Source organism: Diadema antillarum, unplaced genomic scaffold (genome assembly GCF_040938485.1).
Source record: "Diadema antillarum isolate AM-2024a unplaced genomic scaffold, OU_Dant_1.0 scf00000131, whole genome shotgun sequence".
Lineage (NCBI taxonomy): Eukaryota > Metazoa > Echinodermata > Echinoidea > Diadematoida > Diadematidae > Diadema > Diadema antillarum.
Window position 1 is genome coordinate 996,146 of NW_027271020.1, and position 14,526 is coordinate 1,010,671.

General features: G+C 36.9%; 1 protein-coding gene across 1 annotated transcript in view; it reads left to right on the forward strand.

Annotated features, from left to right (window-relative positions):
• The window catches only part of LOC139720644 (uncharacterized), a 103,146-nt gene that overhangs the window by 37,499 nt on the left and 51,121 nt on the right, over positions 1-14,526 (forward strand). The window contains exons 6-7 of the mRNA XM_071632000.1: positions 10,621-10,701; positions 13,684-13,803. Coding sequence (XP_071488101.1) covers positions 10,621-10,701; positions 13,684-13,803 — 201 coding nt within the window. The remainder of the gene's footprint in view (positions 1-10,620; positions 10,702-13,683; positions 13,804-14,526) is intronic.

Genomic DNA, 14,526 nt, shown 5'->3' on the forward strand with positions numbered 1-14,526 from the left:
GGAGCGCCAAGTGTTGCACGGAATATTTCGTTACGAAATCAGTCATTTCGTTGATGAAATGATTATTTTGTAACGAAATGACATTTTGTAACTAAATGAACATTTTGTCCATGAAATGATAATTTCGTTAACGAAATGACCAATTTCGTAATGAAATATTCCTTGCGACACTTGGCGCTCCATGGTTTTTGTCCATGGTTTAAACCATGGTTTCATTTGTACCCCCTTCGTGAATTTGGGCTTAAGCGTTTATGTTTTCCAAATTGATCGCTATAAGTCCACACAATCAGAGAATGCAGGAAATTAAAGGTAGTATACATATATTCAACAGGTCTGATCTAAAAATTTGGCCACGAGCGCTGTGAAAACTTTTTCATTAATCCCAGGTACTAATGAGCCTGGGGCCACATTATTTAGTACACCCTGAGGGCTAGGGAGAATTATTCATGTTATATATGTGAAGGAAGTAATTGCTTTCCCAGCCAGACTTCGCCATCAAGGGGGAACAATGAAGACGATGAATGGAATCTCCCAAGGAACATTATCCCATTACCAGGGAGACAAGACACCAATGGAGAGCTCACTCCTCACCAGTCAGCCCTTGGGGGAGAGGGGGATAATAGCCTCACTCCCAGGCTGACTGAAGTGACATCCCACTGCGCTCTGCCACTTTGCAGAATTTCACAGCTGATTCCATTACACAGCGTAGCAGCCTCAGTGCCACTTTCCGAACAATTTCACTTTAGTGGTCATTAGTCCTCATTCAGTGACAAACATTCAGAGCAAAACAAAACCTTGGAAAGAAAAGTAATGATAATTGCATTGCTATGGTTTTGAAGTGAATTACTTGATGTGAATTTCACAAAGTCCTTTCACATATAATAGTCTTCTTTCAAGGGTGACTCACTGTAGTGATATCCCACTGTGCCGTACCATTTTGCAAAATCCATTACAGACTCTTTTGAGTCAGATATAAAGCTGAATTAGGGTTTGTACAACCTTCCGGGTTCTGCCACTTGAGCAGTCTCTAATTTTTATTATAAAATTCTGAAGAAAATCAACCAAAATTATGCAAAACATAAAGTCAGAATGTTGGCATTGCTAACATTATTCCTAGTGTATTGGTAGTCTTATAGTACATTCTGTTGTGATAAAATGTGGGTATTCATGTCACCACTTCAGGAGGAACACTCAAGCATATACTTTGCTGCAGAAGACATTCAATCAAGTATGCTGTAAAGCAAGATATTTTTGAGGCATGACATTTTTGCAAGCTGGGGCCGACAGCCTTTTTTGTGCAGGAAAATTTTGCAAATTGTCACTGTCATTCAGTGCATGTATCTTAGACAAGAACTTTTGTGTGCATTTTAATTTGGTCAGCGTATATTCTGATTCAGAAACACACACTCCGCTTATTTTATTCTCATCTGGAAACACATGTTGGACATTGTGCATTTGGGAAGTAAGGTGATTTTTTTACAGACTCATTCGCATATGTCTTGAAATACTTCTATTTAATCTCGTAGGATTTTTTTTTTTAAATTAAAGTCAGACATGTTTTTATAATCCTTTTTTATTTATTTTCTCTCTTTTTTTCTACTAATAAGCGCTCGTATTAAATCACCATTTGCAAATTCCCAAAAGGGTCTGAGTCATCATTGTCAATAAAAAAGGCAATCATATAGGTGAAAGTATGAACATATTTTGCCCCTTGTGCAATGGTGCTTACAAAAATATCTCAAACAAGGAAATTTTGGCAATATCTATGATGATAGCAGAGTCACAATCTGCCACATTTTTATACTAATGATGCACAGGATAGAGTGCGTTAATCCTGTGCATCATTTGTTTTATAAAATGGGTCGAAAATTCGAAAACTAACATCATTTTTCAGCGTTTTTCACGTACCTTTGTGGGTCAAGACGTCCGAAGATGTTCGTCCCAAACTTTTACGCACGTCGCACTCGCGGAAGTCCCGCACATACAGTACAGTGTGTATAAGTATAATGGGGGGTTGGGTTTCCGGACACCCGCATGAAAACTTACTTATTTTACATAGAATATGCACCCTTTACCTTAAAGACTTGATATAGACTCCTCATATAGGCCTACTAGACAACATACTCTGAAAACGGCGTGAGAATTAACCTGCTAAATCGTTGGATTTGCTCTTCAAAGTGACTCCATGTACGCGTCCGGTCCCATAACGCTTGGTCTACTGTACTGTACAAAGTGTACGTATAGTACAGTATACGTACGTACGCCACATATGTTATGCACAAGGTTAAGGGAAGACAGGCCGGCCGGCCGGCAGCCCGAACTAGAAGTTGTTTACAGGATTGACAGCGCGTACGCGTATGCATGCAATTCATCAAAGGAGCCGCCGCGCGCACAGACGATCGGCAATCTACCATAGGATTACAGGCAGTGCAGTTGTACTGAAGTAAAGGAAGGAGGTGTGTCTCATTTCAGCGCTTCCTATTGGCTACATTCTTGAACCCATTTTATAATAATGTAATATCGCCTTGATAACCCAGTGAAGCTAAATTAATGATATTACTCAGTAAAGTGATATCATTACTGGCATCAAGGTCAGTTTATGTATGCCACATTTGAGCACTATTGATTGATTGATAATATTCCTGTATTCCTGCCCCAGAAGAATGTTCATTATTCATGAATTTCCTGCTGCATTCATGTCGATTAGGATCACATGCTGTACTCCTTGTATATGTTGCAGTGAATTCATTTTTTGAGACTTTTTTGTGCCAATATTTCCAAAATCGATAACTCTTGAAAATATTTGCATAACACAGCTGCAATGCATATTTTCTCCAAGGTGGGAAGTTGTTCACTTTTTCATAACAGGGGAAATGTTTCCATTGCGTTCCATCAGTTTTGTTTTCAATCGGGAAACGAAACACTTATGGCATTGTCTTACAAATCTTAATCCATGAAATATTGATTTAATCTGCAAAGTATGCAGTGTATGCAGTGTTCAAGAAAAACACAATTATCTTGAGAGCAATAGTGTGTATCAAAAAAAGGAAGGGAACATCACTAGAGAGTGTGATACATCACTGGAAGAGGAATGCATCAGCTACGTCGACTGCAGCAGCATTGTCCATGACCTCTGTAGGGTATGGTGTGTAATATGAAAAACGTGGAGTCGCCATTTGAGAGAACTTGCCTCTTACTTGCCTCTTTCTTGCGTTCATTACCCATGACAATCGCTCTCACTCGAGGACCCCTTCCACCGAAATAGGCCAGCATGTCTGTCCTCAAAAGGGCGTAGCGAGGAGACATCAAAAGTGGAGATGGGGTGGGGTGTCTTCAGGGAAAGGGACACCCCCAAGAAAGGTCAGGGGGGAGGAAGTATTCCCTCTAGACATGAGATTGAAGACACCAGGAACAATTGGACTCCCTTTGCTGAACCTTTTCCTTAGGATACCTTGTGTTAATGAAGCAGGAATGATTCTTTTGGGTTCACTGCCTTCCTGAATGGCTTTCGCTCATATACTGGGAATATGGCTTTCATTCAAAAGGTCTATATGCCAAGGTCTGAAATTGAATACATAATGTCAACTTAGCTGTAGAAAAAGAACATTTCTTCCAGAACTTTCTTTTTAAAAAAAAAATTTCATACTTTTAGACAGGTTTGATACCCTTTAGATATGGACACATTTTCTTGAGTATGCTTAATTCCCATTGTTCCTTTGAATAAGTTTGCCTTTAAGTAAATCATATTGGTGATAAGAATCTGTGAAATGTAATGAATTTTGGTAAAAATCTTGGTAAAATATGCATATTAAGAGATACTGTTGAATATTGTTGCAGAATTATGAATTTGACTAAAATTATTGTATTTCAGTTTTCTAGGAATGGTCATCTAGCAAAGTGGAAATAATTTCTATGATAAGATGACTGTATTGCCTACACTGTATGTCAATGCACTGAATGGTTTCCCTATTAAAGTAATGTTAATTCCAGACCAATCTAGGATGGGTTGAAGTTTTTCAGGATTGCAGAGATGCCAACTAATACCTTTTTGCAGTATTAGGTAATATTTTTGCCAAAAATCCTGCAGATTTCATGGAAAATACTGCTTTCCCCAATTGTATTACAATGATACTACTATCATGCACTGTGTGTGTAGGAAAGGTAAAGATATATTTTTTTTTCTACCATAAATAGATGCCTTTTGCACCCTCAGGGGTGCAAAAGGGAGGGGAGGGGAGGATCGAATGGCAAAGAACCTTGTGTATTCCAGTGGTAAAGGGCAGATCACAGAGTCTTACGATTTAAGTTCTCAAGGCCATTTGGATGTGTGCATTTGACTGTGATCCCATGTTCTACTTACAGAACATTGGCGATTGTGTTCGATAGCCATGACCTCAGACCGGTCTAATGCCCATGAATTCACCCAAAATGTGATTAGCCAGTAGACAGTTCTGGCATCCTGTGTCATCCTGCTGAATGTTTCATGTGAGGCTAAGCATGGGGCAAGCACAATGGAAAGTTTGTGCATACTGAATCATCATGACTTTACATGTTTTGTCGTGTTGGAGTCATGTCGCGAGAGCTAAGTGTCAGAGGCTATTCTTGTCGGATTGTATCTGGCAAATAGCAGGGAAAGGTATCATGGATGAGCTTCATACACAGAATCATCTCCCTGTTATCACCTTAAAGGACAAGTTCACCTTCATATACATGTGGAATCAGTGAATGCAAGAATATTAGTAGAACACATCAGTGAAAGTTTGGGGGAAATCGGACAATCCATTCACAAGTTATGAATTTTTGAAGTTTCTGCTCAGTCACTGCTGGATGAGAAGACTGCTACAGCTTGTGAAGTCACTTGTGTACAATGATATAAAGAAAACAAAGAAAATTCAACATACTTTCACTTTTCTCGCATAATGAAAGAAAGTTTGACTTGCCTCTTTCAGAAGGCAGGGGGAATAATATTACTACATCAGTGACAGGTTAAGGAAATGTGCACTTTTTTCACAAAAATCAATTTTGTGAAATTCTCTAAATCCATGCGGTCACACTGGCAGCCAGACTTCTCGATTGAGAAGTTTGGGTTATTGGTTCGCGCGCGCAAGAAAGATGAAAGAGCGCCCCATCTAATGGCTAGTGATTGTGACGTAACAATGCACATCTGTACATGACAGTGGCCTTGCGCTTCTGAGACACTGCCCGCAGACAGATCGAGAAATTTTGAGGGGATGGGGGAAAAATCCCTAGTTGGAGTGGGAAGTTTGCGGTCACACTGGCAAAACTTCGAGATCTTAAAGATCGCAATGTTAGACTTCTCAATCTTTTGCCAGTCTGACCGCGCCTATTGTTGTACAATATGGTAGTTACAGAATGATTCAAGGTTCAAACCTATTTAGTTTTGTCTCTAAGTAATTCTACAATATCCATATACTGTTACACTTTTTATGGGAGTGGGGGTAAAGTCATAATTTCAAGTACTTATTGGCTCTCTTGACAGATCTCAAAACTTTGTCTTGTCATTTAGCTGTGAGCATAGCATGAATTAGCAAGGCCATAGAGAGCATCAGTTCATTACATTCAAATGGATTGACTACATCAGGGGTGTCTGTGGGTCGCTTAAATTTCAACTTGAGTAAATCTGATATCTTACATCATGTATAGATATAGCTCTCAATTCAAGCTAGCAGTCACTTGATAGCCATTTGATGGTAATCTGAGAGTTAAACTTGCTTTAAATTCTAAATTAAATGGTTCAGGAAGTACACGTTTTAGTCCAGGGAGGGTGATTCATATATCCCTTCCCTGCCCCTGTGGCAATATCTAGCTTTTTGAATAATTCAAAATCATTGAAAGATTCCTCATAGATAATTTGTCGCATAAATTGTAATTTGGATTTTTCCATAATATGAGAGCCCAAGCAGATATTGCATATAATGCACTGCCCTCACTGTAATACCAAAAACACTTGTGGCATGAAACTTTTGCGAATTTGAGCTGACAGCATTTTTCGCAGCATGAAACTTTCGCGAATTGCCACTTGCATTCGCCACAATGCAGTTTTATATACCGGTAGACAAAATCTTTTGTGTGCATTTTACTTCCACAAATCTTTGCTCCTCATGAAATTTGCGAAAGTTTCATACTCGCCAAAATGTCATGTCTTACAGTATAAATAGGGAGCTTTAGATTTTGACGCGCGGACGTTTGAGCCGACGCTTGTGCTGGACGTTCTCCTCTCCCTGCGTCGTGTGGAAAAGTAGCTTTAGATTACGCTGGGACGCAACGTATAAAAAATAAAATCGCGCCCCCATATGATCAGTGCATGAAGAAGCTCTCTACGTCGCAAACTGTGCGGACGTGAAAATAGCCCAGTACGCGTAGTAAACAACTCAGGCGACGCAAGCTAAAAATAGATTGACTTTACGCGCGCTACTGCGCAAGCTCAGAACATGTTTTTTTCCTTTGAACGTCCGCGCGTCTAAAATCTAAAGCTCCCTACTATTGCTACTTATGAAAACACAGATAACAGAATTGTTAGTCACATATCCTTCTTAATATTGATTGGTTTTTATACCCCCACCCACACATAGTGTGTAGGGGGGGTATATAGGAATCATCCTGAGGTCGGGTGGCCGGTCGGTCGGTCGGTCGGTCGGTCGGTCGGTCGGTCGGGCGGGCGGTCGGGCGGTCGGGCGGTCGGTCCGTTGCAAAATCTTGTGGGTCGAACTCCTCTCTCATTTTTTGAGCAATTGACCCCAAATTTGGCATGTGTGACCGCTATCAAAGGTAGATGTGCAAGACACCTTTTTCGTTAGTATCGCATAATGCGTTGCCATGGAAACGGCATATTTTCGTAAAAAATTGTGGACCGAACTAGTCTCTCATTTTTTGAGCAATTATCCCCAAATTTAGCATGTGTAACTGCTATCAAAGGGAGATGTGCAAGACACCTTTTTCGTTAGTATTGCATAATGAGTTGCCATGGCAACGGCAAATTTTTAAAAAATCTAGCAGAATGTTGTGGATCGAACTCCTCTCTCATTTTTTGAGCAATTGACCCCAAATTTGGCATGTGTGACTGCTATCAAAGGTAGATGTGCAAGACACCTTTTTCATTAGTATCGCATAATGCGTTGCCATGGAAACGGCATATTTTCGTAAAAAATTGTGGACCGAACTAGTCTCTCATTTTTTGAGCAATTATCCCCAAATTTAGCATGTGTAACTGCTATCAAAGGTAGATGTGCAAGACACCTTTTTCATTAGTATCGCATAATGCGTTGCCATGGCAACGGCATATTTTCATGAAAATTTGTGGATCGAACAACTTTCTCATTTTTTGAGCAATCAACTTCAAATTTGGCATGTGTGACCGCTATCACAGGCAGATGTGCAAGAGACCTTTTTCGTGAGTATTTCATAATGCGTTGCCATGGCAACGGAAGAATTTCCTATAAATCTTACAAAATGTTGTGGATTGCTCTAATCTCTTAGTTTTGTAGCAATTCGGTTTGAATTTGGGATATGCGATCAATGTAATGTATATTTGTGCAAAACACATATGATGTGTGTGGTGATGAATCTGTTGCCATGGCAACATATTTTTTTTTTTACCAATCATACAAAAATGTGTGGATTAGCCTAACTCCTTCAGTTTTCAAGCATTTGGCTTAAAAATTGGCACATGTGACCAATATTGTATGTAGATGTGCATACTTACTCTTTCGTCATTTTTTATCTATGTGTTGCCATGGTAACAGCATAGTCTGAATGAAAGTCATACGAAAATATTGTGGATTCAGTGAACTCCCTCAGCCTTAGAGCATTTGACTTGAAATTTGGCACACATGACCACTATAGTATATAGATGTGCAAACTTAATCTTTCGTCAGTGATGAACAATGCGTTACCATGGTAACAGCTTTTTTTAACCAAAAAACATACAAAAATATTGTGGATTCAGCTAACTTTCTTTAGTCTTTAAGTGTTTAGCTAGAATTTGGCACACATTACCACTGTGGTACGTAGATATGCAAAGGTAATCTTTCGTCAGTAGTGATCAATGCGTTGCCATGGTAACGGCATATTTTGAATGAAAATCATACAAAAATATCGTGGATTCAGTTAAATCCCTCACTCTTTGAGCATTTGGCTTACAACTCGAAATTTGGCACATGCAACCACTATAGCATATAGATGTGCAAACTTAATCTTTTGTCAGTGGTGGACAATGGGTTGCCATGGTAACAGCAGCTTTTCACTAAAATGCATACAAAAATATTGTGAATTCAGGTAACTACCTCAGTCTTTGAGCATTAAGCTTGAAATTTGGCATATGTGACCACTATAGTACGTACATGAGCATACATAGTCTTTGGTCATTGTTGATCAATGTGTTGCCATGGTAACAGTATATTTTGAATGAAAATCATGCAAAAATATTTTGGATTCAGTTAACTCCCTCAGTCTTTGAGCATTTGGTTTAAAATTTGGCACAGGTGACCACCATAGCATATAGATGTTCAAATTTAATCTGTCATTATTGTTGAACAATGCATTGCCATGGTAACAACATTTTTTCACCAAAAAGCATGTGGATTCCGCCAACTCCCTCAGTCTTTGAGCATTTAGCTTGAAATTTGGCACACCTGACCACTATGGTATGTAGATGTGCAAATTAACCTTTCGTCATTGTTGATCATTTTGTTGCCATGGTAACAGCATAGTTTGAATGAAAATCAATATAAAATATTGTGGATTCAGGTAACTCCCTCAGTCTTTGAGCATTTGGCTTGAAATTTGGCACATGCAACCATTGTAGTACAGAGATATGCAAACTTTGTATTTCATCATTGTTGAACAATGTGTTGCCATGATAACAGTGCATTTTGAATGAAAATCATACAAACATTTCGATTAGATCCTAACTCTCTATGTTTAGAGCATTTTGGCTTCATATTTGGCACATGTTACCTCTACATTACCTAGATGTGCAAAAACTCTTTTGTCAGTGTTGAAAATGTGTTGCCATGGTAACAGTATATTTTGAATGAAAATGATACACTAATATTGTGAATTCAACTAAGCCCCTCATCCTGTTAGCATTTGGCTTGAAATTTGGCACATGTGATGGCTATGATATATAGTTGTGCAAAACTTCATTTTTTTCTTAATATCCAACATTGTGTTGCGCCATGGTTATACAATTTTTAATAAAAATCATAGAAATCTTCAGTTTATTTATCTTGCTCACTCAGTTTTTGAGCACTTGACTTGAGATGTGGGACATTTGACTAACAGTGAGCAATGCATTTATTTACTGTTGGACAGTGCATTGCATTGGTAATTTTTTTTTTCATTAAAAAGTTTTAAAAAATCATGGTTGAGCTAATTTCCTCAATTGTGGGTGGGGGTATATTAATCACAATGAGTGATAGTTCTAGTTTAACCTGTTGAGGACGGGTCCCTAGTATACTTGGACAAGGGTCTATGGGAAATGCGTGTTGTAGCAAAATCAGCCCGTCCTCAATGGATTAATTATCTCAGCGTAATGATAAAGTGCAGCAAAAAGTAGTTAATTGTGTGCATATAAATACATGTATGTGTATGTAATACGATGTGTGTGTGTGTGTGTGTGTGTGTGTGTAGTTTCTAACAGACTGACTTCAATATGAAAACTTTGTTCAAGGTATTTATTGACTTAATGCATTGTTGGGTGTATTATAGAAATAGGGACACCTGGTATATCTGCCAGCCAGTACATTTCATATTAACCTTTATCTTTTTCACAGTGTAATTTGAGAAATCATTCAGTTCTAAAGTTGCCTTATTTCTGTGTGAATTGGCATCCTGAAACAATTGTACACTTATGCAGATTGTTGAAGAACAGTAGATTTCTCCTGGCACTATTGATTTTCATGTATTGTAAGAAGCTAAAGCTCAAACTAATTCTGCCTACAGGATACATTTTATGCATACTGTGTAGTCAGATGCATGTACTCGCACTTGTATGTATTTTATTTTGCAAAGCACTGTAGTGTATTTATATCCATTCTGGTGTGTATCACTTTTGGCAGCAGAAACACTTTGCCAGTATTTGTAAAAAGTATGCAAAGTGGCATATGTATGCCAATCCATTCTTATTGAAAGATGATTTTCTATCAAAATCTGACAATTACATGTGGATTTGTTATTTTGAAGTTTGTCATCACAATTTATCAAAAGAATTATAGCTATGTTGCCATTATCTATATTATTATTATTATCATTATTATTATTATTATTATTATTATTATTATTATTATTATTATTATTATTATTATTATTATTATCATCATCATCATCATTATCATTATTATTGTTATTATTATTATTATTATTATTATTATTATTATTATTATTATTATTATTATTATTAATGTTTTCATAACAATCAATGTTAGGATGATGTGTCACAGTGGTAGTTATTTGATGTAGTTCTCACCATATTGTTTGGTACCATTGTTTCCGTTTCTAAAGTGAAATCAAAGAATCTTGATAAGCAGGTAACAGGTCACACATATGATATTGTTATGACTAATGCCACATATCATGTCTCATGTTTCATTTTCATTACAGGATCAGTTGCTGAGGGCCATATACCGTCCATATTTCTTCTATGTCATTCATGTAGACTACAGAGCAGACAGTGTCAGAGATGTAAGTTTAGCATGTGCTATTTTGCTTTGAATACATCAACCAAGAACTCATCTAGCAAAAAGTGTTTTTGGACTTGATGAATGTAAGTCCTTGATGCTCAAGGCATTAAAATTTAAACAGCGTAGACAGAACTATAGTGCTGCTGCATTTTCATATTATATATGTGGTTTAATGTACATAATTTCAATTCAATTCTGTTCAAATGATTTATTGGTTATTGCTTTATTGTCCATTCAGTCAAAATAAATTGTGACGCTTATCAAATAAATAACAAAATAACATGGAATTGTATTTCCAGTGAGGACTTTCCTTTACAATAACAATCAGCTCCTGTGAAGGATTATAATGCTCCAAAGGTAATAAAAATGCTCATGAATAAAAGATGCTAGTGAGTACAGAAAATGAGCCTCTGTGAAGTAATTATTGTAATGTAGGCCTATAAATAGTCAATGCATTGATGTGGCGTTTATCGATTCATTCATAACAGGGTTGCTGATAACGAAGCGAATCAGCGTTGTTTTTCGCTTATCAAACAAACTGAAGCCGAATGAACCAGAGGAAAAAAATGACAGTATTTCATGCTGCAGCAAAGCAAAATAAAACTATGAGATCAGTGGCGGTTTTGAGTGAAGTTATAAAAATGTCAGAACATCATTTGTGTCAGTAAAGTCATCTTATGTGGTCTTTAGTGGGCCCATGAAAAAGTCTGTTTATTCACTTGGCTCTCTATCTTGTTTTGATAGTACTCCCACAGTTTTGCCTGAATGTCATCAATTTGGTGTTATTTTTGTTGTTGTTGTTCCTGTATTTCTTTTCCAACTGTCCTCAAATTATATTATTAATACTATGTACACTCCAAGACCAACAAGATGATTACTTCATTCAGCTCAAGATTAGAAACAAGTCCGTCTTTTTATTTTGAATTGGCAAGATTTAAAAAACAAACAAACAGAATTTTGTGACCAGTGTGATATTATAGTATAGCATAACTAATGTAACAATATTGACATCCCCAAAGCATGCCATGTTTAAATGATTTCAACTGACCTTCAAACTTGTGACTTTTCTTTGTACTTCTGTTGATTTATTGCTCTGATCTGTCAGGGTTTCATCTCAGACAAACTCTATCTTAGACGTCTGTTGAGTTTGCCAGAGGGTCTGTTTATAATACAGACATCTATTCCTTCTTGTGGTACAATAATTAATTAACCCTGTACTTCATTGCTTTCTGAGCTTAAGTCATCGCAGAAGTTCCTTCAGAAAGTTCAGAGAGAAGTTAGCCCAGTTTTAATCTGCTAGGCGTGGCCGTAGATGTGTTGAAATAAATTGTCGCAAGTGTTCGGTTCTGTCAACCTCGTCATGGCGATACATTTATAGCCTTCATAATGCGCATTTGCCATACCACTGAGCCATTCAGTGATATCCGAAAAGGACAATTATAGTATGTTTTCCATCAATTTAAACTTTACTAAACAGGTATCATAAAGGGAGATTAAGACTGCGTATTGACACTAACTTTTGCGCATGTCATTATGGCAAAATTAAGAGCACACACGTATGTTATATTCGGCTCAGCTAACATATCCAATTATTCACTAGATGGTATTTATTCAATCATGATATTTGCATAGTTTTATGAGAGGGTTGTTTTGAAAATCTTTGAATATTCAGTTTATGCATGTTGAGATTATGTCGCTTATTGGGCACATTTTCAGTGGCCAGGGGTGCTGTTATAGATCATAAGTCCTCCATTGTGGAAAGGCTAGATAATTGGTTAGAATAAGGATATCAAATACATGATACATGTTAGAGAATAGGAAGTATCAAAATCAAGTCACATGTACAGTTGGAGGCACACATCATTGACCAGGGGATGAAATGTTTCTTTCCTGCTTATTTTTTTTTTCAAACCATTTCTTGTAGAATGTCATGTTAGGTACATGTGAGTAACACTAGGATATCTATTTCTAGAAGTTGCGTAAACATGAGGGTATTTTTGTACCATAATTCTATAGTTGATGATCCAAGTGCTTGCAATAAATATCATTCTAATGTTTAAAAAAAAAATGAAAGAAGGGGATTTGCTACAAGGTAGTCAGTGTAAAAATGAAACACTGTAACTGTATTCACTGCTTAAATATCAGACACATGATCATGAGATCATATCAAGTGTAAGTGTTGCACCACTTTCTAGTATCATTATGCGCACTTTATTGAATACTCAGGACTAATAAAAGCTCATTATCTTGCAAGTTAGATATGAGGGCACTTACGTGTGAATGAAAGTTGCCTCTTACATGTATGTGCACTTACTGAGTGATTATTACTGGCTTTGACTAGTGGGAAAGACAATATTTTGAAGCATTGAAAAAAATAGATCACAATAGCTTGTGTGAAAGTATTACATAGCTATTTACATGTTCACATTCGCTGTTGATATACACCCAAACTTTACTAGTAAGATACACCTTGTTTGTGTCAACAAGAATGGATATACCGCTTGGGTATTAGTCATTTCTAGTTCCTTTAGTTGTCTTGATGGATCTGTACTTCCTGTGAAATTTTTTATTGTGATCATAGAATGTGAGTAGAGGGTTGTTCACCCCAAATAGGTTTTGGCTATTTATTCAATTTCATTCAAACCCTCCATGGTCAACAGTATATCTGGAATTTTCTTTACTGCTCTGATATATTTTGCTTTTATAACAAAATAAGATGAATTTTAAATAGTTGCCATATTCTATAGGTAAGCTAGAAACAACAACATGCCTTCAATAAAAGCATTGAAATAGAAAATAAATATTTGATGGCATTACGTAGATACCATGTCAGTGAAGCTGTGTGAATCAAATTACAATATATTAATTTTCATACGTATTACTTTGACGTATTGGACAGTGGTAGCTAATGGTGGTGCTCATACAGTGTTGTATATAACGAAACTATTCTGCACACTCTTATTTTTTTATTTTTTTAAAACAGGAGATAAGTGGAATGGTAGCTAGCATGGGAGAAAAGGGGAAGAACATCAGAGTCTTGCCGAAGGATCGCTCATTCGTCGCATCCTGGGGATCCTTTGATATCGTCAGGGCTGAGCTTGAGGTAAGATCCTGATCCTGTTGGACGAAAGCAGAAGGTATCCATTTTTTTGATCCGTTGAAATTGAAAAAGAACAAAAAAAAACAACATGTAAACAAACATACATGTACATGTATGTTAAGTTTTTATGCACATTAGTGTATGTGTACTCAAGGTATTGACAACGTGCTTTTATAGTCAGTGATGAAGTGGGGTTCACTGTTTGTTCAAGTTGACTTAAATAAAGTAAGATCAAATCAAGCCAATTGTGAAAGTTTAAATGAAATATGATGTAGGATCAGAAAATTATGACACATGTTATCTACAAGCAGATAGTGGTCACAATCTGTACAGTATGTGTAGATTTTTATGAGACGATGGTATTGCCTAATAACAAGTCTTCAGTTTATTGACATACATATCTGCACTCTCAGTATTTTTGGCATGAATCAAATTATGTAAAGGGGAGGGAGAACATATTTGCCAAATACATTGTAATTGAAAAAAAAAATTGAGATATTTGTATTTTTAAACCAAATTCAGAGCTGTTGGGTGAAGACATCACTGTTTTTATCTAATTTGCACATGTGTGATTGTGACAGATATCACTCTATCTTGAGAAAACTTATGAGACTCTTTAGAATCACCAACATTTCTCTTCTTTACATTTTTTTTTTTTTTTTTTTTTGGGGGGGGATACTAATAATGAATGTATGTGCTCTGCACATTCGCAAATAAAAGGTTGAA